At 36.0% G+C, this 26,319-nt stretch overlaps 1 protein-coding gene across 6 annotated transcripts in view; it reads right to left on the bottom strand.

Annotated features, from left to right (window-relative positions):
- The window catches only part of SCAPER (S-phase cyclin A associated protein in the ER), a 486,665-nt gene that overhangs the window by 452,858 nt on the left and 7,488 nt on the right, over positions 1–26,319 (bottom strand). For all 6 annotated transcript variants that reach the window (XM_034993780.1, XM_034993784.1, XM_034993785.1 and 3 more), the window contains exons 2-4: positions 24,777–24,842; positions 17,994–18,111; positions 6,584–6,654 (exon numbers count right to left, since the gene is read on the bottom strand). In XM_034993780.1, the coding sequence (XP_034849671.1) occupies positions 6,584–6,654; positions 17,994–18,111; positions 24,777–24,782 (195 nt within the window). In that variant the 5' untranslated portion in view covers positions 24,783–24,842. The remainder of the gene's footprint in view (positions 1–6,583; positions 6,655–17,993; positions 18,112–24,776; positions 24,843–26,319) is intronic.

The following is a 26,319-nucleotide window of genomic DNA, read 5'->3' as shown; positions in this document are numbered from 1 at the left end:
AATATTATTATTCCCATTTGTAGATGATAAAACTGAGGGTCAGAAAGATTGAATTTCTTAGCAAGTCAAAAGGTTGAGTGATGGAACTAGGACCAGAACCTAGTCTTTCAACTTCTGCTCCCATGTTCATAAAGCATTTCACATAGCACCAAGCATACAATTAGTACCTAAATAATGTTAGGTATGATTATAGTGGGAAAGATAAAGAGGAGAAGAAATATGCTCATAGAAAAAAATGTGAATAAACTAATGGCAAAATTGCCAAATTTGTGGAAGAACAGGCAAATAAAATTGTAGAGGTTAAGTCAGTATAGAGTTCCAAAGTATAGGGCTCTTACCTACCACTGATAAAAATAATAGCAGTGATAACAGTAATTGCAGCAGCATCTAACATTCATGGCACATTTGCCAGGTGCCAGGCACTGTGCTAAGTGCTTTCCATACAGTTATACTTCATTTAATCTTTGAAGCAATTTTGTATCATAGGTAACATTATTATCTCCATTTTACAGAAGACAAAACTGAAGTTTAGCTAAATTAATTAATGAACCCAAGGTCTCACACTAAGTGATAAAGCCCAGATTAAAAATCAGGTAATTATCCCATTACTACAGCTTACTACTACTTCTAAGATACTCAAGAAGAAAAAGCAATCTAAATTTGTGGGAAAAGTTAGACACAACTGAATTCCATGATGTTATATTGTTTTTTTCAATGACTTTTGAGAGAAAGAGAAAAAGTAAAGGGAAAGAGGAAGAAACTGAGATTTCTAACTCATCTCTGTCAGAAGGACTCATTGACTCCCTTGAGAATCTAACAATGCTTATGAACCTATTTGCAGAAAAATGCATGGGCACATAAAATTGAACACATACTTTCTTGATGTACCAACACTGACACATCATAATCATCCAAAGTTCACAGTTTACCTTACAGTTTACTCTTGGTGTTGTTCATTTTATGGGTTTGGACGAATGTATAATGACACGTATCCATCATCACGGTATTATACATAGTATTGTCATTGTACTAAGAATCTTCTGTGCTCTGCCTATTCTCTCCTCCCTATCCCTTCCCCCGAACATCTGGCAACCACTGACCTTTCTACTGTCTCCATAGTTTTGCCTTTCCAGAATGCCGTATAGTTGGAAACAGTACGTAGCCTTTTGAGGTTGGCTTTTTTCACTTAGTATAATACATTTAAGGTTCCTCCATGTCTTTTTATAGCTTGATAGCTCTTTTTTTTTTTTTAAAGATTTTATTTATTTATTTGACAGATAGAGACATAGCAAGAGAGGGAACACAAGCAGGGGGAGTGGGAGAGGGAGAAGCAGGCTTCCCGCTGAACAGGAAGCCTGAGGCAGGGCTCGATCCTAGCACCCCAAGACCATGACCTGAGCTGAAGGCAGACGCTTAATGACTGAGCCACCCAGGTGCCCCAATAGCTCATTTCTTTTTAGCACTGAATAACAGTCCATTGTCTGGATGTACTACAGTTTATGTATCCACTCACCTACTGAAGGACATCTTGGTTGCTTCCAAGTTTTGACAATTGTGAATAAAGCTGCCATAAATATCCATGTGCAGGTTTTTGTGAGGATATGTTTTCAACTCCTTTGTATAAATACCAAGGAGCATGACTGCTGGATTATATGGTAAGATATATGGATTATATGGTAGTATGCTTAGTTTTATATGACTCTATAAACTGGCAATTTATAAACTGCCAAGTGGCTGTACCATTGTGCATTCCCACAGGCAATGAATGAGAGATCCTGTGGCTTCACATCCTTACCACCATTTGGTGTTGTTAGTATTCCCAATTTTGGCCATTCTAATGGATATGTAGTAATATCTCATTGTTACTTTAATCTGCATTTCTCTGATGCCATGTGATATAGAGCATATGCTTATTTGCCATCTGTATATCCTCTCTGGTAAGGTGTCTGTTAAGAACTTTGGCCTGTTTTTTAATCAGGTTGCTTGTTTTCTTATTGTTGAGGTTTTTTTATTATTATTTTAATTCTAGTACAGTTAACATACAGTGTTGAATCACTATATAGTACACCTGAAACTAATGTAACACTGTATCTTATTGTTCAATTTTAAGAGTTCTTTGTATATTTTGGATAACAGTCCCTTATCAGGTATGTCTTTTGCAAATATTTTCTCCTAGTCTGTGGCCTGTCTTCTCATTCTTTTGACATTGTCTTTTGCAGAGCAGAGTTTTTAATTTTAATGAAATCTAGCTTACCAATGATTTCTTCATGGATCAAACTTTGGTATTATATCTAAAAAGTCATCACCATACCCAAGGTCATTTAGGTTTTCTTTTTTGTTTGGTTTTTTTTTTTTTTTTTTTGGTCATCTAGGTTTTCTATGTTATCATCAGAAATGTCATAGTTTTTGCTTTCACATTTAGATCTATGATCCCTCTTTGAGTTTAATTTTGTGAAGGGTTTATACCCTTCACAAGGTATCTGTCTAAATTCTTTTTTTGTGTGTATGTATGGGCGTCCAATTGTTCCAGCACAATTTGTTGAAAAAAATTACCTTTGCTCCATTGTATCGCCTTTGCTCCTCTGTCAAAGAGTAGCTGATTACTTATGTGGGTCTATTTCTAGGCTTTCTATTCTCTTCCATCATCTATTTATTATTTTGCCAATACTACACTGCCTTCATTACTATAGCTTTACAGTAAGTCTAAAAGTTGGCTAGCGTCAGTCTTCCAACTTTGTTCTTCTTCAATATTTCATTGGCTATTCTGGGTCTTTTGCCTCCCCATACAGTTTAGAATCAGTTTGTCAGTATCTATACAATAATTTGTGAGAATTGTATTGAATCTACACATCAAACTGGGAAGAAAGGACATCTTGACAATATTCACTTTTCCTACATGAACATGGAATGCCTTTCCATTTACTTAGTTCTCTGATTTCTTTCATCAGAGTTTTATAGATTTTCTCATATAGATCTTTGCATATACATTGTTAGATTCATACCTAGGTATTTAATCTGAGGGAGTGGTAATGTAAATGGCATTGTGTTTTTAATTTTAAGTTCCCCTTGTTCATCACTGGTATATAGGAAAGCCACTGACTTCTGTGTATTAATCTTGTACCCTGCAACCTGCTATAACAGATTATTAGTTCCAGGAGGGGTTTTTTTTGTTGATTCTTTCAGATTTCTTATATAATCGTATCATCTGTGGACAAAGACAGTTTTATTTCTTCCCCCTCCTTCATTTTCGTGTCTTTGCATTAGCTAGAACTTCCATTACAATGTTGAAAAACAGTGGTGATAGGGGCATCTTTGCCTTATAACTGATCTTGGGGGAAAGCTTCCAGTTTCTCACCATTAAGTATCACATTAGTTGTAGGGGTTTTTGTAGATTTTTTAAATCAAGTTGAGGAAGTTTCCCTCTATTTCTAGTTTATTGATAATTTTTATCATAAATGGGTGTCAAGTTTTGTCAAATGCTTTTACTGCACCTCTTGAAGTGATAATGTGATTTTTCTTTTAGTCTGTTGATGGACTGAAGACCAAATATGAAAACAAAAATTTAAAACTATCTAGAAAGATATCTTTATAATCCTGAGATAGGAGAGGCTTCCTAGATAAGACAAAAAGCACAGCTCATGGATAAGTTATGTAAAATTAAATTTATATACATGGTCATGGTATATCATTCTTTTTTTTTTTTTTTTAAGATTTTATTTATTTGACAGAGAGAGACACAGTGAGAGAGGGAACACAAGGAGGGGGAGTGGCAGAGGGAGAAGCAGGCTTCCTGCGGAGCAGGGAGCCTGATGTGGGGCTCGATCCCAGGACCCTGGGATCATGACCTGAGCCGAAGGCAGCCGCTTAACTGACTGAGCCACCCAGGCGCCCCCATGGTATATCATTCTTTTCAAATATTGTGGGATACAATTTGATAATATTCCTCTATTTGGAAATCATGGCTGCTTTTAGCTGATAGCCTTATATTTTTATCATACATACTTACATTCATATTTTCCTAACAAAAACTTCTTCCTAAATAAGACAAGGATTTTATCACTCTAACTCCCTTCCAAACTCCCTACAATCCAGCCTTCATATTAATATTGTCTAAAACTATAGTTCCACTTCTCTAAATTTAATTGTGTGAGTTTTTTTTCAAACCATCAATAGGTAATGAGATTTACAAACACATTTTACAAATACCTTTTTAAATTTAAATTCAATTAGCCAACATATAGTACATCATTAGTTTCAGATGTAGTGTTCAGTAATTCATCAGTTGCGTATAACACCCAGTGCTCATCATATCACGTGCTACAGATACCTTTTTAACAAGTTCCTTCCTCAACGTTACTTTTTCTTCTTGCTGAAGTTCATTTTTAGTAGTTCCTTCATTAAGGGTCGGTGGGTGGCAAACACTTAGTTTTTGTCTAAAATAACTAAAAATAGCTTTATTTCATTCTTGCACTTGGCTGGGCATAAAATTATGACTTAAAAGTAATTTTGTCTGAGCGCCTGGGTAGCTCAGTCAGTTAAGCGTCTGCCTTCAGCTCAGGTCATGAGCTCAAGGTCCTGGGATCGAGCCCCGCAACAGGCTCCCTGCTCAGCGGGGAGTCTGCTTCTCCCTCTCCCTCTGTGCTCTCTGTCTCTCTTAAATAAATAAAATTAAGAAAGCATTTTTTTTAAGAAGTAATTTTGTCTTATAACTTCAAATATATTGCTTCATTGTCCTTTGTTCAAAACAAGGCTATTAACCTGTCATTCCTCTGTGGTTTTGTTTACATCCTGGTATTTTTATAGATTTTTTCCCTTAATCTTAACATTCTTCAGACTCTCTAGAATGTAGCTAGGTATATAAATCTATTTTTATTTACCCTGCTCAGCTCCACAGTCTTGCTCTGAAGCTCTTCAAAACTCAAGTGAGAAAATTTTTCAACATTATTTCTTCAAATATTCAATGCCCACCATTATTTACACTCTACTTTTAAAAGTCCTAAAAAGCATATAGAATTTCTCAATCTTAAATTCTTTCTTATTTTCCATCTCGTTAGTTCTCTGCAATATGTTTTAAATTCTCCTCAGTAGTGTCTTCCAAATCACAAATTTTCTCTTTGTCCAGTACATTTATTCCATTAATTATGGGTTTTTTAAATTTCACTGACAATACTTTCATTATAAGTTTTCTAATTGGTTCACTTTTATCTATAAATATTCAAAATTAATACCCATCTGTTTTACGTCAGAATTTCTCTTTCTTCTTTATACTTATTCTTTCCTTTGAGGAAATAAGGAAATTTATTTGAAAGTCTTCTTCAGGAAAATGCCCTTTTTTCATTACCTCAGGAGTAAATTCTCTCACTCATAGAATATGTTATCTATATTTTATAACATTATTTTCCTTGTGTGCTTTGATATTTTACTTTGAATTTGAATTTCTTGTATTTTACGTCTTCACTTTGCTCACCCTCACTCCATGTGTCCTACTGTTATGGTGACCATCACCTAGCCCACTATGGTCCCACTTCCGCAAGTCTTTTATTGGGGACTAAAAACTCTCACCCGTCAAGAATACTAGCAGATCCAGTCATAAACCATGGGCCACTTCCTTTTACTGCTTCAGACATCAATTCACAGGGCATAACACCAGGCAGACTAGCTTTTTTTGTTCCTAGTACAAAACCCTGCATAAGCCCAAAATTTTATACCATGTGCCTAGATTTGTTTCCCCATGATAATCAGGGCATTTTAGCCTCCTTTATTCCATAAGACTTGTCCATTAAGTTTGTCTCCCTAACTCCACTTACCTGTCAGTGTGTTTATTTCTGATCTACAGAGACGGTTATCCTATTTTTGAAAATTTTTTATCTTTTTAATTAAATTTTTTTTTATCATTGATGCCATTGTAGGTGAGAAGTCAGGGATTATTTTATGAACTCACAATGATATTTTGATTAGCAATTAATGTTTTCCTTATGTGAAGTTTTGGGTTTGCATAGTCATATTGGTATATTTAATAACATCAAACCAAAATAATATATATGAAAAGCTCAGAGAAAGTAACTATGAATTAAAAAGCTAAAAACCACTTTTAAAATAGGCTTGTGTTCTCTAAAATTTTAATGAAGCAATTTGAAAATTTTTAGAGATAATACTTTTACAATTCTACAACCTAAAGACATACTATAAAAAGAAAGAAAATCATAAAAAAATTCACAAATATGGGATGTGTAGCAGAAGGGTTAAGAGCATAAACAAGAAATTGATGACCTGGGTTCAAATCTTCACTGTGTCACTCACTAGCAAGTTATATAACCTCTCCTTACCTCTGTTTCCTCATTTTTAGATGAAGATAATAACAATGCCTACACTGAAGGGGCTGTTCCAAGAAGCAAATAAATTAATATTTGTAAAGTATTTAGTACTAGCTAGGCACACAGTACTATATACACATTTGTTAACTAAAGAATGCTACACGGAATTTTTACATGAAGACAAAATTATACAATATTCAAATCCTGAAAAATTACATTTTCTCACTGAAATGAAAAGCCAATTCAGCAGAAAGTTGTATATGCTGTACCTGTTTAGTATTTTTATGAGTTCCTTGAATTGTCCTCTTTGATTTTCCACCAGTTTGACATTTGGATTTCCCTTCAAGGCAAGAATAGACAGACAAATATAAAGGTCAACAAATGGGTAGTACAAAATAGAACTATACAAATCATTTGGGCATACTAACACATAATCTCCTTCCAGAGATCAAAGAACAGTACAATCTATACGTGGTCAATATGAACTACAGATAAAATAAAAAACAAACTTCCATGGTCTCAGGGACTGATTTTATTGAATGGCCTTCTCAGAACAGGAATAAATCAACTTCTTAAATAAGTCTGATATTCTGACAATTTAGAAACAAGGCCAAGTTAGTTGGTGCTCCTCAACTTATAACCAGGTCTGGAAAATACTTCTTTGAATTCAAATTTTAACAATAAAATCAAGAATACATTTTTTACCATTTAAGACCTCAGCATTTTGTTTTGACAAATTTATCTGATTTATGAAATTCACGGTTTGATTTGAAAAAAGAAGTTTTCAGTTCTTTGTATTTTTGCCATCAGATACAGCTTTCTCACTTGTTCTTTTTTATAAGATACTAACTACTGTTTTATAATCACTCTATTTTTGAGAGCAATTCAAAATAGGAATAAAATTCTATCTATAATGTAAAACAATAATTTTCCTTTCAGCAAAATAATTTTGGGCCAGGACCTCTGCAACAGTACAAATGAAGTGAGCCATAACACCTACTAACAGTTTATCCACACACAGTGGGCCTCCCTCAACTGTTCTACCACGGAGGAAAGCAGAACTCTCACTCAACTACACAGCCCTTTATTCATCCTTTGATTATAGAGAACAGTGTACCAGCAAGCTTTTTAGAATATCCAGCAGAATAACCAGCTTAGAACAAGTACCAGAGAAAAGAGAAATAAAACAACAGAAGACAACTTTTAAAAATTGAAGGATGAGTCTCAGAAATATCTGAGTACATATTATAGCTATAAATAAGAACGAGTTGCTATTTTTTAAAAAAAAAGCAAAATAAAGATTTCCCTATTATTGGCAAAGTTTTAACAATATAAAACAAACCTTATCAAAAAATTATGGGGGGGGAGCGGAGCAAGATAGCGGAGGAGTAGGAGACCTGGATTTCGTCTCCTATCAGGAATTCAGCTGGATAGGGATCAACCATTCTGAACACCTACAAACTCAAGAGGAGATCGAAGAAAAGAAGAGCAACAACTCTCTGAACAGAAAAGCGACCACTTTCTGGAAGGTAGGACGTGCGGAGAAGTGAATCCGAGGCGATATTCGGGAGGATAGACGGCGGGGGAGGGGCCTCCGTCAGCCACTTCTGGCAAGTGATAGAGCCGCAGAGCACAAAATCGGAACTTTTAAAAGTCTGCTCCGCCGAGGGACGTCACTCCGGTGGCTAAGCGGGGGGTGGAACCCTTGCGGGACAGTGTGGTCTCAGGACCCTCGGGGTCACAGAAAGACCGGGGGTGCCTGAGTGTGGCAGAGCTCCCAGGTAACGGAGCAGGGAAGCCGGCTGCAGAGGCGGAGCCCAGACGCGGGCTCTCAGCTCGGGGTTGCCATAAACCCTGATCCGCGGGACAGTTGGGCCCCTCCTCCTCCAGCAGGGACCCAACAATCAGCAGATCCGGGGAGACTCACCTTCCTCCCCGGGAGGAGCCGCGCGGGAGTGCACCGCAGGGATCTACTGGGTTTGGAGACTCCACCCGGGGTCGGGTGCCAGAGATAGAAACATGCGGTCACAGGCCGGGTGAGCACGGAGTGCGGCTGCAGACCAGGGAGCTGGGAGTGACTGACTGCCTTTCTCTGGGGGCTCACTGAGGAGTGGGGCCCCGAGTTCTCGGCTCCTCCGGGGCGGAGATTGGGAAGCCGCCATTTTCCTTCTCCGCCTCCAAAGCTGTACGGAAAGCTTGCAGGGAACAAAAGCTCCCGAGAGCAAACCCGAGCAGATTACTTAACCAGGAGGGGGCAAGGGGGGGGCAATTCCGCCTCCCGCAAAGACATTTGAGAACCACGGCAACAGGGCCCTCCCCCAAAAGATCAGCAAGAATAGCCAGCCAAGACCAAGTTTACCGATCAATGAGAATGGCAGAACTCCAGCGCTAGGGGAATACTACACATAGAATTCATGGCTTTTTTACCATGATTCTTTAGTCTTTCAAAGATAATTTTTTTTAACTGTCTTTTGTTCTTTTTCTTTTTTTTTTTGAATTTTTCTTTTTCCCTTTTTCAACCAACATGTTATCAATCCCTTTTTTAAAAAAATTTTTATTTTTCATTTTTAGAGTCATATTCTATCCCTTCATAATAGTTACCCACATTTTTGGCATATATATAGAAGTTGTTCTCTCTTTAAAATTTTGAGATAGTTTCTTCTAACAGATCAAAATACACCCTAAATCTCTAGTATATGGTTTTTTCCTACTCCCCTGCCTGATCACATTCTCTCCCTTTTTTTTTCCTTTTTTCTTTTTTTAAATCCTCTTCTTTTTTCAAACAACTTCTTATCAATTCCTTTTATAAAATTTTTTATAATTTCCATCTTTACAGTCATATTCCATCCCTTCATCATATCAAACCTTATTTTTATACACATATAAGTTTTTCTTTCTTTCAAATTTTGGGAGGCACTTTCTTCTAACAGACCAAAATACACCCAAAATCTAGTGTGTGGCACTGATCTATATATCAGCCTGATCATATCTGATCACATTCTGTTTTTTTGTTGTTCTTGTTCTTTTGTTTTGCTCTGTTTTTGTTTTTATCTATATCTTTTTCTTTTTCTTTTTTTTCTTTTTCTTTTTTCTCTCTTTCCCTTTCTTTTCCCACTGTTTCAGGTCTTTTCTGATTTATTTAGAGTATCTTTTCTGGGGACGTTGTTACTCTGCTAGCATTTTGTTCTCTCATTAATCTATTCTCCTCTGAACAAAATGACAAGACGGAAAAAATCACCTCAACAAAAAGAACAAGAGGTAGTACCGACTGCCAGGGACCTACTCAATACGGACATTAGTACGATGTCAGATCTAGAGTTCAGAATCATCACTTTAAAGATACTAGCTGGGCTTGAAAAAAATATGGAAGTTATTAGAGAAATACTTTCTGGAGATGTAAAAGAACTAAAATCTAACCAAGTTGAAATCAAAAAGGCTATTAATGAGGTGCAATCAAATACGGGGGCACTAACTGCTAGGATAAATGAGGCAGAAGAGAGAATCAGTGATATAGAAGACCAAATGATGGAAAACAAAGAAGCTGAGAAAAAGAGAGAGAAACAACTACTGGATCACGAGGGCAGAATTCGAGAGATAAGCGATACCATAAGACGAAACAACATTAGAATAATTGGGATCCCAGAAGAAGAAGAAAGAGAGAGAGGGGCAGAAGGTATAATGGAGCAAATTATAGCAGAGAACTTCCCTAATTTGGGGAAGGAAACAGGCATCAAAATCCAAGAGGCACAGAGAACTCCTCTCAAAATCAATAAAAATAGGTCAACACCCTGACATCTAATAGTAAAACTTATGAGTCTCATAGACAAAGAGAAAATCCTGAAAGCAGCTCGGGAGAAGAGATATGTAACCTACAAGGGTAGAAACATTAGATTGGCAACAGACCTATCCACAGAGACCTGGCAGGCCAGAAAGGACTGGCAGGATATATTCAGAGCACTAAATGAGAAAAATATGCAGCCAAGAATACTCTATCCAGCTAGGCTGTCATTGAAAATTGAAGGAGAGATAAAAAGCTTCCAGGACAAACAAAAACTACAGGAATTTACAAACACAAAACCAGCCCTACAGGAAATCTTGAAAGGGGTCCTCTAAGCAAAGAGAGACCCTAAAAGCAACATAGACCAGAAAGGAACACAGACGATATACGGTAACCGTCACCTTACAGACAATACAATGGCACTAAATTCCTATCTTTCAATAGTTACCCTGAATGTAAATGGGCTAAATGCCCCAATCAAAAGACACAGGCTATCAGATTGGATTAAAAAACAAGACCCATCGATATGCTGTCTGCAAGAGACTCATTTTAGAACCAAAGACACCCCCAGATTGAAAGTGAGGGGGTGGAAAACCATTTACCATGCTAATGGACACCAAAAGAAAGCTGGGGTGGCAATCCTTATATCAGACAAATTCGATTTTAAACCAAAGACTGTAATAAGAGATGAGGAAGGACACGATATCCTACTTAAAGGGTCTATCCAACAAGAAGATCTAACAATTATAAGTATCTATGCCCCTAACATGGGAGCAGCCAATTATATAAGGCAATTAATAACAAAAGCAAAGAAACACATTGACAACAATACAATAATAGTGGGGGACTTTAACACCCCCCTCACTGAAATGGACAGATCGTCTAAGCAAAAGATCAACAAGGAAATAAAGACTTTAAATGACACACTGGACCAAATGGACTTCACAGACATATTCAGAACACTCCATCCCAAAGCAACGGAATACACTTTCTTCTCTAGTGCCCATGGAACATTCTCCAGAATAGATCACATCCTAGGTCATAAATGAGGTCTCAACTGGTACCAAAAGATTGGGTTCATTCCCTGCCTATTTTCAAACCACAATGCTTTGAAACTAGAACTCAATCACAAGAGGAAAGTCGGAAAGAACTCAAATACATGGAGGCTAAAGAGCATCCTACTGAAGAATGATTGGATCAACCAGGAAATTAAAGAAGAATTAAAAAAATTCATGGAAACCAATGATAATGAAAACACAACTATTCAAAATCTTTGGGATGCAGCAAAGGCAGTCCTAAGAGGAAAGTATATAGCAATACAAGCCTTTCTCAAGAAACAAGAAAGGTCTCAAGTACACAACCTAACCCTACACCTAAAGGAGCTGGAGAAAGAACAGCAAATAAAGCCTAAACCCATCAGGAGAAGAGAAATAATAAAGATCAGAGCAGAAATCAATGAAATAGAAACTAGAAGAGTAGAACAGATCAACGAAACTAGGAGCTGGTTCTTTGAAAGAATTAGTAAGATTGATAAACCCCTGGCCAGACTTATCAAAAAGAGAAGAGAAATGACCTAAATCAACAAAATCATGAATGAAAGAGGAGAGATCACAACCAACACCAAAGAAATACAAACAAGTATAAGAACATATTATGAGCAACTACATGCCAGCAAATTAGATAACCTGGAACAAATGGTGCATTCCTAGAGATGTATCAACTACCAAAACTGAACCAGGAAGAAATAGAAAACCTGAACAGACCTATAACCACTAAGGAAATTGAAGCAGTCATCAAAAATCTCCCAAAAAACAAAAGCCCAGGGCCAGATGGCTTCCCAGGGAAATTCTACCAAACATTTCAAGAAGAATTAATACCTATTCTTCTGAAACTGTTCCAAAACATAGAAATGGAAGGAAAACTTCCAAACTCATTTTATGAGGCCACCATTACCTCGATCCCAAAACCAGACAAAGACCCCATCAAAAAGAAGAACTACAGACCAATATCCCTGATGAACATGGATGCAAAAATTCTCACCAAAATACTAGCCAACAGGATCCAACAGTACATTAAAAGGATTATTCACCACGACCAAGTGGGATTTATCCCTGTGCTGCAAGGTTGGTTCAACATCCGCAAATCAATCAACGTGATACAATACATTAACAAAAGAAAGAACAAGAATCATATGATCCTCTTAATAGATGCAGAAAAAGCACTTGACAAAGTACAGCATCCTTTCTTGATCAAAACTCTTCAGAGTATAGGCATAGAGGGTACATACCTCAATATCATAAACGCCATCTATGAAAAACCTACAGCAAATATCATTCTCAATGGGGAAAAACTGAGAGCTTTCCCCCTAAGGTCAGGAACACGGCAGGGATGTCCACTATCACCACTGCTATTCAACATAGTATTGGAAGTCCTAGCCACAGGAATCAGACAACAAAAAGAAATCAAAGGCATCCAAATCGGCAAAGAAGAAGTCAAACTCTCACTCTTTGCAGATGATATGATACTTTATGTGGAAAACCCAAAAGACTCCACCCCAAAACTGCTAGAACTCATACAGGAATTCAGTAAAGTGGCAGGATATAAAATCAATGCACAGAAGTCAGTAGCATTCCTATACACCAACAACAAGACAGAAGAAAGAGAAATTAAGGAGTCGATCCCTTTTACAATTGCACCCGAAACCATAAGATACCTAGGAATAAATCTAACCAAAGAGGCAAAAGATCTGTACTCAGAAAACTATAAAATACTCATGAAAGAAATTGAGGAAGACACAAAGACATGGAAAAACGTTCCATGCTCATGGACTGGAAGAACAAATATTGTGAAGATGTCAATGCTACCTAGAGCAATCTACACATTCAATGCAATCCCCATCAAAATCCCATCCACTTTTTTCAAAGAAATGGAACAAATAATCCTAAAATTTGTATGGAACCAGAAAAGACCCCGCATAGCCAGAGGAATCTTGAAAAAGAAAAGCAAAGCTGGCGGCATCAGAATTCCGGACTTCCAGCTCTATTACAAAGCTGCCATCATCAAGACAGTATGGTACTGGCACAAAAACAGGCACATAGATCAATGGAACAGAATGGAGAGCCCAGAAATGTCCACAATAGCCAAACTGTGGAAAGAGCCAAGATGTCCATCAACAGATGAATGGATAAAGAAGATGTGGTATATATATACAATGGAATATTATGCAGGCATCAAAAGGAATGAGATCTTGCCATTTGCAATGACGTGGATGGAACTGGAGGGTATTATGTTGAGCGAAATAAGTCAAACAGAGAAAGACATGTATCATATGACCTCACTGATATGAGGAATTCTTAATCGCAGGAAACAAACTGAGGGTTGCTGGAGTGGGGGGTGAGGTGGGAGGGAGGTGGTGACTGGGTAATAGACACTGGGGAGGGTATGTGCTCTGGTAAGCGCTGTGAATTGTGCAAGACTGTTGAATCTCAGATCTGTACCTCTGAAACAAATAATGCAATATATGTTAAGAAAAAAAAAAAAAGAAGAAGAAGAAGAAGGTAGCAGGAGGGGAAGAAAGAAGGGGGGGAAATCGGAGGGGGAGACGAACCATGAGAGACGATGGACTCTGAAAAACAAACTGAGGGTTCTAGAGGGGAGGGGGGTGGGAGGATGGGTTAGCCTGGTGATGGGTATTGAGGAGGGCACATTCTGCATGGATCACTGGGTGTTATGCACAATGAATCATGGAACACTACATCTAAAACTAATGATGTAATGTATGGGGATTAACATAAGAATAAAAAATTTTTTTTTAAATTATGAAATTGACATTCTTCTTTTGTCATCATTATTTAGATATTCAAAAGTTCTAATTCTCTGGTCTCACAGTTCTATTATTTTGCAACAAGCATGAATGAAGCTTTAAAATTGTACTGGCCAGGGGCGCCTGGGTGGCTCAGTTGTTAAGCGTGTGCCTTCGGCTCAGGTCATGATGCCAGGGTCCTGGAATCGAGCCCCACATCGGGCTCCCTGCTCTGCGTGAAGCCTGCTTCTCCCTCTCCCACACCCCCTGCTTGTGTTCCCTCTCTCACTGTGTCTCTCTCTGTCAAATAAATAAGTAAAATCTTAAAAAAAAAAAAAAAAAAAACTGTACTGCTCAATTTTTTATGTACTTACATGAAAAATCAGGTTATATACAGATATGTGATTCATTATTATATTTTCTTTCCTTCCTTGAATAGAAGCAAGTTTAATAAATCTCAGATTATTTTGTGTTCTGAATAATCCATGGAAAATGGGAAAATGAAATTTCTAAAATAATATGAATCATACATAGCAACCATAAGACATTTTTAGGTTTGTTATTACTTTTGTAGTAAATAATGTTGATATATATTTTTTATCAAAAAAGTTAATGTAACAGCAAGCTTCTTTATGAAAATTTTAGCTAGTGCAGAGCTAAATTTAAAAGGAAAAATTTAATTTCTCCCTCTATTTGGTAGTTTTTGATTCAAAGTAACTGCTCCTTAAAAATATCTAGGAAGGGGTGCCTGGGTGGCTCAATCGGTTAAGCATCTGCCTTCGGCTCAGGTCATGATCCCAGGGTCCTGGGATTGAGTCCTGCATCCCTGCATTGGGCTCCTTGCTCAGCAGGGAGCCTGCTTCTCCTTCTCTCCTGCTTATGCTCTCTCTTGCTATCTCTCTCTCTCTCAAGTAAATAAAAATAATCTTTTTTAAAAAAATATCTTAGGAAGACTGACAAAGAAAAGCTACCGAGGAAGTACTGGTCCAAGCAGATATTTTAATATACTATAATGCCTCTAGAATTATAACAGTGTAGCCTTCACACATGAATTAGATGAACAGCCAGTGAAATAGAATGTAAGTACATATGGAAATTTAATTTACAATACAGTGACATCCCAAAAAAATGGGGCAAAGGTAGACTTTACAGTAAGTGATGCCAGAGCAACTTGTTATCCATATGGAAAAAAATAAAATTAGATCCATACTTCACACTACATATAAGAATAAACTACAAATGGATCAGAGATACAAATGTAGAAAACTAAAATAAAATAAAATTTTTAAATAACAAAGTATAAAAAATAAAATATAAAAAAATATGTAAACGTAAAGTAAATCTAAAAGAATAAAACATGGATGAACTCCTATATAGCTTCAAACATCCCCCTGAGTAAGGGTGTCCTCAAAGAGTATGTCAAAAGGAAACAGGAGCCAGCTTAACAGGTCTCCCACTGATCTAAAACAATTAAGCATCAAAATAGATAAATTGGAACTCATTAAATAAGAAACCATGACTCCATACAAATTAAATATAAACTTACACATATAACTACAAAAGGAAAAAGGGAAAGCTCTCTCTTTCATTAGAATGTCAGCTAATAAATAAAGAAGGAACACTGGGGTTAGCAAATCACCATTTTGCAACTACCAGAGTAGTAACTTATTCAGCTAAGAATTATCAACAAAAGCTGAAAGTAGTGAGTAGACTGTTTCAAGAGAAACAGGACATTTACATAGTCTCAAACTACCTTACCCCAAATTACTTATTAATTACAAAGTCAATAGTTACTTTACAGTGCGGAAACTCAGGAGATACCACCTTAACCAGGTGATTAATGTTGGCATCACTAGAAACAAAAGTAAACCACTATCATGTGCCTTCTCTGACGCACTGAAAAGGGTACGGCATAATTTCTGTAGAATCCCTCCAAAAATCTATAATTGAACGTAAGCATGAAAAGATATTGCACAAACCCAAGATGAGGAATATTCTATAAACCCCGAGAAAATTTCAAAGTGAGATCCCCTTTGGCACACCCCAACCTCCTGTTTTCTACATCCTTATCCAATCTTCTAGATCCCCAGGATTTAGGCAGTGCTCACAATGATCCTACCCATGAAAGTGAAAGGACTAAAAATGTATTTTTTCTAGTTCAAATAATAACAACTAAAGAAATATACTCTTCTTTTCTAAAACATCACATTAAACTGTAACTGTGGTGAATATAGTAAATTTTTTTAAAATCTGTTTATTTTTTATAAGAATTTAATTAAAAAAAATCTCAATCTCCTCTAACTTAAAAAAGAAAACTAATCTGCCAATCATAACAAACCTACCTTCATTCCTAGGTGAAACTGCAAAACTAACACTTTCATGAAACCATTTGTATATCAGCTAAGAAAAAAAGGCAATAAATGGGCGCCTGGGTGGCTCAGTCAGTTGATCATCCAACTCTTGATTTCAGTTCAGGTCATGATCTCGGGGTCATGAGATTGAGCCCCATATGGGGCTTCAAGCTCAGCACGGGGTCTACTTGATTTTGTTTTTTTAATCCAATCTGATACCCTGTGTCTTTTGATTGGGGCATTTAGCCCATTTACATTCAGGGTAACTACTGAAAGATAGGAATTTAGTGCCATTGTATTGCCTGTAAGGTGACTGCTACTGTATATTCTCTGTTCCTTTCTGGTCTACGTTACTTTTAGGCTCTCTCTTTGCTTAGAGGACCCCTTTCAAGATTTCTTGTAGGGCTGGTTTCGTGTTCACAAATTCTTTCAGTTTTTGTTTGTCCTGGAAGCTTTTTATCTCTCCTTCTATTTCCAATGACAGCCTAGCTGGATATAGTATTCTTGGCTCATATTTTTCTCGTTTAGTGCTCTGAATATATCATGCCAGTCCTTTCTGGCCTGCCAGGTCTCTGTGGATAGGTCTGTGCCAATCTAATGTTTCTACATTGTAGGTTACAGATCTCTTGTCCCAAGCTGCTTTCAGGATTTTCTCTTTGTCTATGAGACTTGGGAATTTTACTATTAGATGTCAGGGTGTTGACCTATTTTTATTGATTTTGAGGGGGATTCTCTGTGCCTCCTGGATTTTGATGCTTGTTTCCTTCCCCTAATGAGGAAAGTTCTCTGCTATAATTTGCTCCAATATACCTTCTGCCCCTCTCTCTCTTTCTTCTTCTTCTGGGATCCCAATTATTCTCATGTTGTTTCACTTTATGGTATCACTTATCTCTCAAGTTCTCCCCTTGTGATCCAGTAGTTGTTTATCTTTTTCTCAGCTTCTTTATTCTCCATCATTTGGTCTTCTATATCACTAACTCTTTCTTCTGCCTCATTTATCCTAACAGTTAGAGCCTCCATTTTTTATTGTACCTCATTAATAGCGTTTTTTATTTCAACTTGGTTAGATTTTAGTTCTTTATTTCTCCAGAAAGGGATTCTCTAGTATCTTCTATGCTTTTTTCAAGCCCAACTAGTATCTTTATAATCATCATTCTGAATTCTAGTTCTTACATCTTACTAATGTCTGTATTGATTAGGTCCCTGGCAGTCGGTACTGCCTCTTGTTCTTTTTTTTGAGGTGAGTTTTTCCGTCTTGTCATTTTGTCCATAGGAGAACAGATGAATGAGAGAACAAAATGCTAAAAGGGTAACAACGACCCCAGAAAAATATACACTTCCAGAAAGTGGTCGCTTTTCTGTTCATAGAACTCCTGCTATTTTCTTCGATCTCCTGTTGAGTTTGTAGGTGTTCTGAATGGTTTGATAGCTATCTAGCTGAATTCCTGGGACCAGACGAAATTTAGGTCTCCTACCCCTCCGCCATCTTGCTCCTCCCCCTCGCACGGGGTCTACTTGAGATTCTTGCTCTCCCTCTCCCTCTGTCCCTCCCCACTCGTGCATGCTCCTTCTAATAAATAAATGAATAAAATCTTTTTTAAAAAAGCAATAAAAAGTTATTTCTTATTTAACGTATGCTAATTTGCCCAACAGTTCAAATTGTAAAGAGTTTTCAGTCTATCTACTGTTTAAGACTAAATATACCCTCCTAATTTACAACAAAAATGAAACATTTTAAAAATACATACCATCATCATCTTTGCTTTCTAAAGGAACACTCCAAGCTATCAGGTTTCTTGCTGTACGACCCTCCTCTGCAACTATTCTCCTTACTTTGTCATGACTATTGGAGCGCTGGAATGATGCCTATATACAGAAAAAAGAATATATATTAATTAGTCAACATATAAAATATATTTGGCTGACAAATTCATTATTTCTCACATTTTCTCACAAAGGAAACACTTAAAACTAATTTAGGATTGAAAAGGTAGTTAAACAGAGAAAAGAAAGTAAGTCACAGATCTTTTTATTTCTGAAAAGACTGGTCTTACAATTTTAAACATAAACAAATTATTTCAAGAATAAATACAAACCAAGGTTTGAAAATGTGCCCTAAGAAGCACAAATACTGCTTTGTACACATTTCAGCACCACCACTTACACAGCAACAGGTCTGATCCTCTGATTTCAATCCTATAACAGGGTTCATTTTAGCCTTTCCCTTATTCGTAATTTCTTTCTCTGCCAGTCAGAAACCTGGTTCTCATTACCTAAAATATATTTACTTATCTGTTCAATTCTACTACATACATAAAGTAGTTTCAGAATTGCTCACCCACAGCATTTATTAACAAGATTACAACATTTCTATATAGTTATCTTTAGCCTTATAGTATCCAAAGTACTGGATTTTGTTTTCCAAAATTACTTAAATTAGTTCTTCTCATCCTCACCCTTATTTTCAATGTGATTACACTATTCACTTGCACTATGTTACTCTTTCCTTTCTGTTTTGGGTTCGCCTCACCTACTGGTTGATTTTAAGTGCTCGTTTATTGGGGGAGTGTAAAAAAGAAAGCAACACATTATTCTCAAAGTAACTTACTGATGAATAGTATGACTTGAAGAGAAGAAAAAAGGCACTACACTCTAGAGCATGGGTCAGCAAACTTCTACAAAGGGCCAGATAACAACTTTTTATTTTAGGCTTTGCAGGCCATACAGTCTCTGTGACAACTAGTCAATCATGCCTTTTTGTGTGAAAGCAGCCAGAACTTAACTTTTACATCTTTAAAATAAATACCTGCCCCCACATTCCTTCATTCCTCTGACTTTACCCTGGATATCCACATGGCATCTACTTACCTAATTCATAAGCTTATGCTGAAACTCATTAATCTGCAACCACTATTTCAGCTCCATCCTGTGCAAAATTCTTGAATCATCTCTATTCCCATATTTTCCAATCAAGTTAACATTATAAAATCTCCTTTTTTTGGATTAAACACATCTCCCAGTGATTATTAGCTCTATAAATAATTTAGTTGGCATCTACCATTTAAATTACCTAAGCATTGTTTTAAGCAAGAAGTATCACTATTCCTTATAGGCCAGATGAACAAGTTTAAATAGGTGGCCTACTTTTCAGCTCTTTTTCAGATAATTTCAGATAATTATGCAATCACATAAAATCTTATAGGTAGATATAAGGAGATATATATATCATAAAATGCATTATTCTATACATTATTCTCTAAGAGTCTTCATAAAGTGATGAATTTCTAAGAACTAAAGTGATCACAAGATAGCAATGCTATAATAATGCTAAAACAGAAAACTTGAAATCTAATATTCTTTTCTTCTATAAATGTTTCAATTCTACCATAAATTTTGCAAAGTTGGTTCTCTTTTTAAAGACTTTTATTTATTTATTTGAGAGAGAGAAAGTATGTGCACAAGCTGGGGGCAGGGTGCAGAGGGAGAAGCAGACTCCCTGCTGGGCAGGGAGCCCCATACGGGGCTCCATCCCAGGACCCTAAGATCATGACCTGAGCTAAAGGCAGACATTTAACCAACTGAGCCACCCAGGCACCCCAAAGTTAGTTCTTTTATTCTTAGTACACATACACAAATTCAAAGAAAAAGCTATCACCAACTCAAGACTTTGTTTTAATTCTTAATTCTAGTACTTCACATGCAAAAATATCATAACATTCATCTTACTACAACATCTGACTGAAAACCATTTTTCCATAAAATCACAGGTGCATTCTGTAACATATGCTAAGTGACCTCTTTTCAATAACTCACGAATTCTAGTCATTTTTAATAACCCTATTGTTATAAAGATGTCAGTAGTAACTTAAATACAATAGTTTTAAGCATTTTAATCTAAGCATCAGGGTTTGCTATTCAATAAATGACTCTGAGATACTTCATAACATTACAGATGTCTATTTCAAACAGAATTTTCATCTAGGTTCTTCCAGGAGACTTAAACAAAATATACTATTTTCATCCCAAAGTCACAGTGTGCCACCTAGTGCCATATGGAGATTTTGCAGAGGCTTGTTCAAATACTAAATGTTTCAATAAAAAGCATAAACATCAGTCCTAAGTGAAAGTTTTTATGTTTAACACTTACAGTTTATGATTTAAGTATATAATTTCTGAGACTTGCTCCTAGATTGGGAAAAGAAATTTTTAACCTATCTGCTAAGGCTAAAAAAAAACTAAATAATTTCTACTTTAAGCAACTTTGTTCATAATCCTAAACTGGCTTCAAGCACTATTTATTAAATTTTTATGTTTGTACCTCCATTAAAGTTACTACTTCTCACAAGTTCTTCAAAATCCATCCATAATACTACTTGCTCATAAAACTATTTCCCTTCTTTTTTAAAATGGTTTTTCAGCTTTCTAAATAATTCAGGAAAGACCCTTTCTTTTAAATTCCCACTACTAAAGCCCTTCATATTTTAAGTAGTATGAAGACAAGATTACCAGTCACTGAACACCAGGAGTACATTAAAATTCTAAGAGTTGTAGCACTTATGTATACTTTTAACAAACCACAAACTTATCTGAGAAACTGAGTAACTGGTACAATTTCCCTAATATAGGATGTGGAGCTGGAATTCTGTACAGCAACCTATGATAACTTTGTCAGACCTTACTGACATTTCACATCTTTCTAAAGGTAAAGTAAAGCCCTAGATCAACTAAGGCTGTCCAGACTATCACAAGGGACAAAAATAAACTTCAATCTTGTATGAGCTACTTTGTTTTGAGATCTCTGTTAGAACAGATATCGAATCTTACCAATTCTATCTCCTAAATATATCTTGAAATTGTAAATCCACTAATATCACCTGAATCTGAGCCATCATCATGTCAAACATAAATTATTATAACAGCCTCTGTGACAGAGACAATATGTTCACCAAAACCACTAAATTTTTGTCCTGCTACAAAGCTATATAACACTCACTGGGCTCTTGCAGAGAGATGGCCATATGACTAAATTCTGCACACTAAAATATAGGCAAAAATAAGGTAAGTCATTACCAGGCCTGGCTTATAAAGAAAATCTCATATATCACCATTTATATTCTCTCTCTCTTTTCTCCCACTTAATGGCCAGATGCAGAGGATCCAACACAGAACTCTAGAGAATGAGGAAAAAGACAAAATAGAGTTGGTCCCTGAATTACAATGTGAAAGGCTGACTGCTAAATACCTGCACTGAACTATTATGCGAATAAGAAATAAACTTCCCTTCTGCTTATATAGGGCTAGGTAATTCAGACCAACCATCCACTTGAGAAAAACTGTAAGAGCTGAACAAAATATTTTTTAAACTTCTGTTTAAAGCACCAGAAAAAAGTGAAGGAAGCAAGCAATCATAGGGCAAGATCAGGAAAAATAAGAAATTTAAAGAGGTGAGTCCAGCAATCAGGGCTGCTCTTGTCCCAGAGGCACCTGGCAATTCCAACGGACACAGCCAAGACAGAAAAGTTGACCAGAGTTTGATAGACTTGCAAAAGTACAGAAACAAAATCTGTCCAGGGCCATCGCAGGCGTTAGGTTGAAACCTTGAAGTTCCATCCCCTTAGAATAAGGGTAAACTAGAAATAGATAAGCCCTTACAAAAAAACAGAGCCAATTTTGAATCATTTCAATATCTGGCAGGATTAAACTATGACTGCTAGTGTCCCTAGCCATTGCCAAAAACAAAACTAAATTTTCTAGGGAATATACTACCATCTTAGGCATCTTATCATCTTTTCTAGGGAATATATTATCATCTTATCTAATAAATTATTCACATATAATATCTGCACCCAATCAAAAATTATGACACACTATGAAACATGTCAAATATCTGAAAATCAGGGGAAAAAACCCAGAAAATAGAAATATACCCACACATGATCCAAATAATGGAGCTATAAGACAACGATTTTAAGGTGAGTCTACTTAATATGGCCCAGAAAATTAAAAGACCAGATTGAGAGGCACCTAGATTGGGTGGCTCAGTCAGTTAACTGTCTGACTCTTGATTTCGGCTCAGCCATGATCTCAGGGTCGTGAGATCAAGCCCCATCTATCAAGCTCCGTGCTCAGCGCAGAGTCTGCTTCTCCCTCTCCCCTCTCCCCCGCTCATGCTCTCTCTCTCTCTAAAATAAACTAAAAAATAAAATCATTAAAAAAAAAAGTCATCAGGTAGAGAAAGACAAATACCATATGATTTCATTCATATGTGAAATTAAGAAATAAAACAAATGGACAAAAAACAAAAGAAACAAACTGAATAATATATAGAATTGCTGAATCATTATATTGTACACCTGAAACTAATATAATGCTATATGTTAACTATGCTGGAATTAAAATAAAATTTAAAAAAAGGATGGTAGCTATATTAATATTAAACAAAGCAGACTTTTAAGGCAAGGATTACCACTAGAGATAGAATGATATTTCATAAGTGTAAAAGATTCATCAACCAGTGCATTATAATAATTCTTAATGTGTATCTAATAACATATAAGGAAAAATTGAAATAGGAAAAAACACTATCACCATGGAAGATTTTAACATACCTCTTTAAGAAGCTGGCAGAATAAGGAGACAAAAACAGTTAAGTAACAATACAGAAAACTTGAATAACATAATTAACAAACTTGACATATTTGACATATCTGGAACCCAACATTCAACAATGGTAGAATATACATTCTTTTCAAGTGTATGTTATTTTCCAGACTGTAGATACCCTGGGTCATAAAGCAGGCCTCACTAAATTTCAAAGAATAGAAAGTACCAAAGAGAGATAACCAGAAAAATCCTCATGTTTGGAAATTAAGCAATACATTTCTAAATAACTTACAGATCAAAGAAATCAGATTGGAAATTTTAAAATATTTTCAATTGCATCATAATAAAAATATGACACACCAGTACTTGTACAGCAGCCAAAGCCATGCTTAAAGGAAAATGTATAGCCATAAAATGATATAATGACAAAAAGCTAAAAATCAATGATCTGAGTCTCTATTTCAAGAAGCTAGAAAGAGTAGCATATTAATTCCAAAAAAAGAAGGAAATGATAAGCAGCAAAAACCAATAAAATACAAGACAAACATATGACAGTGAAAAACTAATAATAAAACCTAAAATGGGTTATTTGAAAACACTAATGAAAGAATAACCAATATGAGGAATAATAAAGGAACATCACTACAGATTCTAAAACCTCCAGGCTTTAAAAAGGTAAAAGGATATTATAACTAACATATCAACTTACAATATTTGATATAATGCACAAATTCCTTGAAAAATATAATTTACCAAATCCTTGGTGACACTGTTGAGCATGTGCTACTGAAAGCATGCTAACACGGTATTCCCCCCAGCCCAACTAAAACCTACTGGTCTTTCAAGTCTCAACTTAAAAAGTAACTCTCTCAGAATGAAGTACTTTAACCCCCAGACTTAGCCAGGACCACTTTTAAATGCTTGAACCAACCTGTACTCTTTTGTAGTACATCTCACAATTACATTTCAAATCCTATAATTACATATTTACCATCTATCTTCCCCCATGAATGACGAATAATTGGCATGATAAAGAAATCATGAATGACTGAAATAAGTATATCATGAATAAATGAACATCATTGTATTTACCATCTATCTTCCCCATGAATGATGAAAAATTGGCATGATAAAGAAATCATGAATGACTGAAATAAGTATATCATGAATAAATGAACATCATTGGGAAATGAGGTATTCAACATAAATCTATAAAGTTTGCCCTGCTAAGCACAAATTTTTTCCATTTTACCATTTTGGATAAAAATCTCCAAATCATACTTCCCTGACTTTTAAACGGAGGCTACTGAAGGAACTTCCTCTTTTCTTGGTATTTTCAGGTTATCACTATGAGCAACTTTTGTATGATATTATAATATGCCCTCGGGAGCTATACAAGTACAGAGGATGTAGCTGTAAGATAAATGGGCCCAGACCAAAGTGCTTTTTAGACTTTTTGAGTTCTTTACTTCCTGATGATTAGACAGAACACAAAAGCTTAATTCTCAATTATTTTCTCTTCTTCCCTATCCAGCTATCAGCTTTCAATTCTTACTTGTTAGAATTATGGGAATGTTACTACTATGGTTCTGAATAAGAAGCTCAAGAATTCTACAAGTACAGTGAACATACTTTCATTGTATGAATTATCTGTTAAGGATGATCACAGGCATTTTTAATTTACTCTTGGGTTTTTGGCCACATTCCTTAAAGCCACGGTTGGCAGACTAGCAGTGCTTTACTACACTTTGCCCATTAGAGCTGTTTAAAAACAAGACAAATCAATAGGAAATTCTATGAAGTTGTTAAAGGAAATAAAGATCTCTGATGCTCTAGGGTATATTGCAAAGATACTAAATGAAAAAGAGATGTAAGGAAAGGAGGACAAAAAAACTAAGGTTAGAATTTAAGGTAGCTCGATCACTTACCATCATTCTTTAATTTCCTTGTATGCCAAGAAGCTCATTTACCACAGAAACCCTGGGGTGTGACTCCTACAATAAAATATATATATATATATATATATATATACTCTTACTCATAACATTGTCAAAAATACTTATACTTAAAAAGATACAAGTTTCATCACAAGTTTATCATTACATTAAACAACGAAAAATAAAATTGCTCCTTTATACAGCCTGTTTGGATATAATATAGCATGTTTTAAATATTCCATACTTAAGAATACCTTAAGGTCCTCCCCCCAAATTTTTTTAAGTTAAATAGAAGAGAAACACTGTTAATTAAATGAATAGTCTATGAGATCTCAATGCAGAGACTTTTTTTTTACTACCATTTATATAGTGCACACAACACACATACAGTATATCCTTACTCAGTTCACAAATATATGTTTAACTGAAACAAAATTTCCTAATGTTTATCCCTATTGTGTGAGATGCATTCTGACATATCCTTCTCATTTTTCAAATGCTGCTTTCATTAAATTGATTTATGACCCACTAATGAATGACAACTAGTATACAAAACATTGTACCTCTTCTTAGGAACTTCGGAAAACAGATTTTATCAAAATATTTTAATTACTATTACATAAGCCTCCACATAGAACAGATCTTACTTTTCAGGATATCAACATAATGTGGCCAAACCTTTACTCAAAGAAACCCAAAGCAGAAACCTAGATAGAACAAAAAGGGCCAGAGATATTGCTAGAAAGAATGGCCTAACCCTATAATGAACAAAGAAAAGAAAGTAGCAGTTAGAACCTAGGTGCTTCAGGGATGGGAGCCTAGGTAACTTATCCATTGCCAAGTGAATCTGCTCATTTTAAAATGCAGCACCTCAAATGAAAACACATGTCCACATAAAAACTTACATCCAAGTATTCATAGCAGCATTATACATAATGGCCAAAAGTGGAAACAACCCATACAATGGAATATTATTGGGCCATAAAAAGGAATAAAGTGATTATACATGCTACAACATGGAGGCACCTTAAAAACATTATGCTAAGTGAAAGAAGCCAGTCACAAAAGACAATATATTATATAATTTATAGGTAATGTCTAGAATAGGCAAATCCATAGAGTCAGAAAACAGATTATTGGTTGCCTAGGGCTAGGGAGTTGGAGAAAAATGGGAATGACTGATGGGGTTTCTTTTGGGGATGACGAAATGTTCTAAAATCCATTATGGTGATGATTGCACAACTCTGTGAATATGCTAAAAGCCATTTTTTAAATGACTGAATTGCCGGCACCTGGGTGGTTCAGTCAGTTAAGTGTCTGCCTTTGGCTCAGGTCACAATCCCAGGGGCCTGGGATTGAACCCCATGTTGGGCTCCCTGCTCAGCGGGGAGCCTGCTTCTCCCTCTCCCTCTGCAGCTCCCCCTACTTGTGCTCATGCTCTCTCTCTCCCTGCCTCCCTCTGTCAAATTAATTAATGTAAAAAAGTTTTAAATGGCTGAATTATATGATGTATGAACTATATCTCATTTAAACT

Source organism: Mirounga leonina, unplaced genomic scaffold (genome assembly GCF_011800145.1).
Source record: "Mirounga leonina isolate KUSES-001 unplaced genomic scaffold, KU_Mleo_1.0 Mir_91, whole genome shotgun sequence".
Classification (NCBI taxonomy): Eukaryota; Metazoa; Chordata; class Mammalia; order Carnivora; family Phocidae; genus Mirounga; species Mirounga leonina.
This window is presented reverse-complemented; position numbering and strand designations above follow the sequence as displayed.